Genomic DNA, 5,953 nt, shown 5'->3' with positions numbered 1-5,953 from the left:
GCAGTGGGACCTTTCGCTTCTTTCAATGCCATACGGTCATATTTGCTTCAAACATCAACCATGGGCCTGGTGATTGATGCATTTCATGAATGCCTCCAGACAGATTACGTCTTCTGTTACGTTATTATTATTATTTTTGCCTTGCTCAAGTTTAATCCTTAATATGGTCCAATGGCGCTATTAAGCGTTAACTACCAATAAGCCTAAATTTCTGGTAGTAAGCCTGCTGGAGAATGCCTGTTACCCAACTGAAATTGACAAATGAAAAATTCTTAGTTCTAGCAAGAATACTATATTATTTTTAGTGTAGGCTAAAACTGATTACTAATGTGTGACACTGCTAACATGAATGATTTTTTAGTATTACAGGAAGGCTTTGGAGTTGGAGATTAACCAGAGACCACTAAGGTACCCATTGGCTATTATCTCTTTGATTTCTTTCCTTTTCGGCTGCAGACCTGCCAAGCTTTCAAAATCTGCTTGAGTTGTCAAAAGAAATGAGGGCCCAATAAGGCCCAAGAACCAAAGCAAGCTATGCCACGTTGGTAGTACAGCTTTTGGTGTACTTATCACTCAGAATCAAAGCAAAAAATAATAATATAATAATAATAATAAATAATTGAGAAATGCATCTGTAAAATATTATAAAATGCCATTGGCAAAGCTATCACACAAATTAGGGGCTGAATCTGCCCATACGAGCCAAAGCTAAAATGCCCCACTCTTTAATTTACACCAAACCCAACTCTATAAAACTTTAAAAATATTTAAGATATGATTAATATTTGTCAAAAATATATAAGTGTGAATTCTAAAATGATAAAGTAAGAGACGTATTGATGAAAAAACTTATATGTGCCTATATATATATATATATATATATATATATGTATATATGATTAGAAATTGAAGCACAGAGTGTCATTTTCTTTAGTTATCACTTTCATATAGATATAATTAACATCAAAGAGATCAAGGATCCTTGGTAAATAGATAGTCTACCTAGCAATAATTTTCAATCACATGAAGTGGCTGAGACAATCCTAATCACCAAACAAAACTGTCATCTTCCTCGTGTCCTTGCCCAATAATTTGTTTCCTCTTCAATGTACATGATTATGAAGAGACTAATATAATAGAGAGAATAACTAATAATGCTAGATCTAACACACTAAGATAAAAAGATACCATAAATTATTATAGACAATGTACAAGATTACATTAATAACGACTGTAAATATGCTTTAGGTTTATTCATTTGCAATAAGCAGATACATAAGGCGTAGATAAGGTGTACAATTTTCCTTTGCATGCTTGCATGTCTGCTTATAAGTAAATTTTAAAAAGAAGAAATTACAAATATATATTATTTATATATAATACTAATAATGATTTTAGTCAAAGGGGCCATGCTGAGTTAAAATAATTACAAGGTTCCCCATACCCTTCTCTTCCTATCTTCTCCATCTCTTGTACTTCATATGCATTTGGCCCCTAAAGCATAATTAAGCAATATATACCAGAATTAATTAATTTCAATGTTCAAAGATTAATTACTATCCTAACATGCATGTATTGTACAATAACAGGATTAAAAAATATATGTTGAGGAAACAAATCCCATATCCAAAAAGAAAACATTAAATGAATTACCTGAATTGTTTCTATGTTGTCCTTCTCCAAGTTGAAATCATAGTGCATACTGGCTGCCGAAAGCTTCATAGAGAGAAACTAAAAACAATAACGAAAGATCTAATTAATTACTTAGTTTTGTTGTAAATGAATAACAATACATAATGAGATTTTAATAATTATGATTCAGAACTCACTTCAATTTGATTTTGGAGTGATTGAACATAATTAATAATGACATCCAGCATTACTGCCATTCCCATTGTCTGCAAATGTACAAGTTATACTACAACTATCATATGATAAATGATTATCCCGTGCACATCTTAAAAAAAGTGTAAAATTGAGGTTTAATTAATTACCTTATAACATCCTGGAACCAGGTCCTGTAAGTGCCTAAGCTTCTCATTGATTTTCTCTCTTCTTACCTACAACAACACGGAAATATGTTTCGGTTCAGTTGTTTTTTTCCCTTTTCCTTGCCTAAATAACAAATTAATTAAACAGACAAAACTTTAATGTATATTGCTTAATTGCTTTGTACAGTGAAAGAACTACTGGCTCATTTCCTAATAAGCAACTTGCGCTTTTAGATTGCATTTTCTAGTTGAAGCACGATGAATTTGGGAAAACAATTAATTTTGCATGCAAATATAATTATTTATTCAATAATTTTTTAACCCAAAAAAAAAAAAAAATTACCCTTTCTGCTAAACTGTGACTATCTGTGGCTTGGCCTCTTTTAGCTCTCACATGAACTACTTCTGTTGGTTTCTGCAAATCTTTTTCATCCTTTCTCTTTCGTTTTCTTCCTCCAAAGTTCTACAGGTTTCACATTAATTGTTAAGATACCCTAAACTCGCAAACACATAATACAACACTAGAGCTTATAAGACACAAAAAGAGCGTACAACGCAGAAACATGATATATCGAACTGACCTTAATATTTTCACTCTGCCCTGTTCCAGAAACTGCAGCAGGAGGAGGAGGAGATACATGCAGCAAGCTTTGGATATTAGTAGCGAAGTTCATAGGGAGATGCGGTTGTTGTTGATGATTGGAGAAGCTGCCGCCATTGGAGAAGGCTACAAATTGATCTTGATCACCTGTTGAGCTAAAATTCTCTAATGCTCTCTGGTTAATATTCCCTATCAACGGCCAACTTGAAGAGTTGATTCCTGAGAAAGAGGGCTTAAGGTTTTGTAGCTTCCCGGTAAACTCATGAGCCATCTGATTCTGAATAAATCTGGTGCATATGCAAATAGAGAGGATCACTTAAGAGTGCACTATATAAATGAACTGGGGACCTACCTATAATGATTTTTGAACGAACTTACCTGTGAATGCTTTAAATGATTTAATTTTGTTTCTTAAAAATAAAACTTGATTACTAAACTCAGTTGATTTCTGTTTAATTTCCCTTTTTTCCAGCCAAATTATTCATTTTTTAGTCAAATTAAATGGTAGTTTTAAGCATTGCTTTAATTTTTTTTTTCATAACATAAATTTGACTCATTGAACATTAGAAACCATTAGTTTCCCATGATTGAGAGGTGAAATTTGATAGGCTTGACATGCATATAGAAAATTCTTGGAAATGAAATGATTCCCAACAACTATTTTAAGCAGGCTCGTCATTCACTATTCTGCTTATGTATGGCCCAAAACTAATGAGTAATCCACGTCTTTATATTTTTTTTTTCTTTTTCAATGCATATTATACTTCACTTCCTCTTAGTTGCATTTTTAAGTAATTTTGTTTAATTTTTCACCTTATTTAAAATAAATCGAAATGTTTCTTTTATATCTACTTAAGCAGGTTTCTATGAGAAAAAAATAAATTGGGTTAATCTAATTACACTCTCGAAATTATTAAATTTTTCTTATTTAAACCTGATTTATTAAAAATTAAAAATATAAAATATGTAATAGATACATTAGCCAATTTCACATATTTATCTCTTTAATTCATAATGTTAATTAATATAAGACTTTTACATTTAATTCCCACTAATCAAATTACAAATAAATCTTCATAGGGTATGCCTATAATCTAGAGATTGACCATCTTTATTAATTTGGCATTATAGTCCAATATTGCATATATATATTTTCTAATTTTGATATTAATTCAAAACCTGAATATAGGTGTGTTGACAACTTCATCACCTATACTAAAATCCAAGAACATCAAGAATTGTGGACATATATATACAAGTCTTGCTTGGGAATGGGGCTATTAGCTATATAGAAGGAGAATCTTCACTGAAATGGGTATATGATTTTGATGCTCCTAAATTTTGAAATATTTTCATCAAATATGTCAAACATTTATTCTAATATGGTAGCAACCAAAAGGTTTTTATTGTTCACCACATTTATTATAATTTGCCACACTCATGGCGTTTGTGGTATTGTGAATTGAGACTGTCAGCATCTTCATTAAAAAGATATTCAATTAGGCTTGGAAAATTCATTCAAATCTTGCCAAATTGTCCTTTTTTCCTATCTTACACGTACTAGTTTCTATATAGTTTGTTATGTTTTGGGGCCTCAATTAGGCTAGTTAATTGGAAAAAATAGATATTGTGAGATCTACAAAATTCTAAAAAATTTGTAAATTTTTATTTTTAAATTTAAATTATTACAATAAAATTATTTTTTATATTATTAATAATTATGATTTAATTTGAACTTCAAATTACGATATTATTTCACTATATAAATTCTTCGACAATATTACATCTTTGAGTCTTTTATGATAAAAAATTGATATTATAGTATTTTGAGATTTTAAATTTATTTAATATAATATGGATATTTAAAAAAAAATTAAAAATGATAAATCATCATTTAATTATGAAATTTAATAGCCCGTTCGCTTGGCCCATTAGTTATTAGCAACTAAGGAACAAAATATCCAAGAAATGTAATGGGCCTCTGAGCTTCACTGCTTCAGGCTTGAAATACATAACTCTATTGGGCATTTGGGCAATTTTTTTTAAAGCCCAATTATATATCCTTAAAATTAATGCCACCAAATCAGAACTTCCTATTTTTAATGCTTTTTTTTTTTTCTTCATGCACAGCCAAAAATAGAAAAGGCCCGAGTAGGAGTGCTCACATTCATGTAAGTTCGGGTAATTAAGGCTACGTTTATTTCATAAAAAATAATTTATATATAAAAGATATTTTATATAAAATAATATTTTTTTAAAAAATAATTTTTAAAAAATAATTTTTATCATTTAATTATAATTTTAAAATAATAATATATATTTATTATATATATATATATAAGTATATTGATATTTTAATAAAATTATCAAAATTAAAAAAAAAGAAAATAACTTTCTTTTAAAAAATAAAAGTTATTTTTCTTAAAAATGAAATTTTTTTGATTAAAAAAATATTTTCAATTGATATTTTTTCTGAGTCATCAAATATTAAAAAATATAAAAAATATTTTTTCAAAAAATATTTTCTATGAAATAAGCCAAACCTAAAATTAAGTGTATTATTTTTTAGTGCATCATAGAATTTACTGAGAAGTACATGCAATATTCTTAAAATAAATTGAAAATATTAAAAAATAATAATTTTTATAAAAAAAAAAGTAATTTCATCTTCAATTTTAAGAGGTAAACTCTATATATATTATAAGAGATGGAGTATAAACTCTTGATGCAAATAATAATTTACAGAGGTTCAGTTTACCAGACTGACGCTCTACCACGCAGAGCAACCATAAGCTTCTGTGTGTAATTCGTAGATACGAAAGCTATTTTAAATGGGTATTGGTTTTGGTTTGTCAATGAAGAGAAGATGACAGAAAATAAGAAAATGGAAAATTTTATTAGAAATAGGAACTCCTAACTCCCATACTCATAAAATTCTATTTTACACTTTTCAGAAAATTTCACGTTTTTAATTTACAAGCCCTAAATAGAAGATTGTTTGGTAGTCTTTGCTTAATGATTAGTGATAAGCACAAGCCGACAAAATCTTCCCCCTTCTTTATCTTGAAGCGGTGGGCAGCCTTGAGGTCAAACTGCCAGAGCATGCAAGGTAACAGGAAAATCTATTCAAACTTGGAAGCCTCATGTGTCATTAAAGTTACTAGACATGTATCACCGAAAATTTGTGGAAATGTCAAATCCTGAGAGAGAAAAGCCCTTTAGACCAAACTTATAAAATAAGTGGCTACGCATATTCTGTGACATTAATTTTGAACAATTGAGTATATGTATAAAGAAAACATTAATTAAATTATAATTACGTTATTTAATTTGATTTAGTGATTGAAAATATATAATTTAT

At 29.0% G+C, this 5,953-nt stretch overlaps 1 protein-coding gene across 1 annotated transcript; it reads right to left on the bottom strand.

Annotated features, from left to right (window-relative positions):
• Positions 1 to 1,124: 1,124 nt before the first annotated feature.
• LOC110649658 (transcription factor bHLH75-like) lies at positions 1,125 to 3,179 on the bottom strand. The gene is made up of 6 exons (XM_021804325.2): positions 2,573 to 3,179; positions 2,335 to 2,454; positions 1,995 to 2,060; positions 1,830 to 1,898; positions 1,654 to 1,731; positions 1,125 to 1,494 (listed from the first exon to the last, which is right to left on the bottom strand). Exons 1-6 carry the CDS (start codon positions 2,861 to 2,863, stop codon positions 1,399 to 1,401), a joined length of 720 nt encoding a protein of 239 aa, XP_021660017.2. The 5' UTR covers positions 2,864 to 3,179; the 3' UTR covers positions 1,125 to 1,398.
• Positions 3,180 to 5,953: the final 2,774 nt, after the last annotated feature.

This window comes from Hevea brasiliensis, chromosome 13, assembly GCF_030052815.1.
Source record: "Hevea brasiliensis isolate MT/VB/25A 57/8 chromosome 13, ASM3005281v1, whole genome shotgun sequence".
Classification (NCBI taxonomy): domain Eukaryota; kingdom Viridiplantae; phylum Streptophyta; class Magnoliopsida; order Malpighiales; family Euphorbiaceae; genus Hevea; species Hevea brasiliensis.
This window is presented reverse-complemented; position numbering and strand designations above follow the sequence as displayed.

What these genes read in the sequence shown, in the direction of transcription:
- LOC110649658 (XM_021804325.2), bottom strand. Translation starts at nt 2,863, where the DNA reads ATGGCTCATGAGTTTACCGGGAAGCTACAAAACCTTAAGCCCTCTTTC. An exon ending in GTCACAGTTTAGCAGAAAGG is followed by an intron (nt 2,061 to 2,334) that starts GTAATTTTTTTT and finishes GTGTTGTTGTAG; the next exon opens with GTAAGAAGAGAGAAAATCAA. An exon ending in ACAACATAGAAACAATTCAG is followed by an intron (nt 1,495 to 1,653) that starts GTAATTCATTTA and finishes ATTATGCTTTAG; the next exon opens with GGGCCAAATGCATATGAAGT.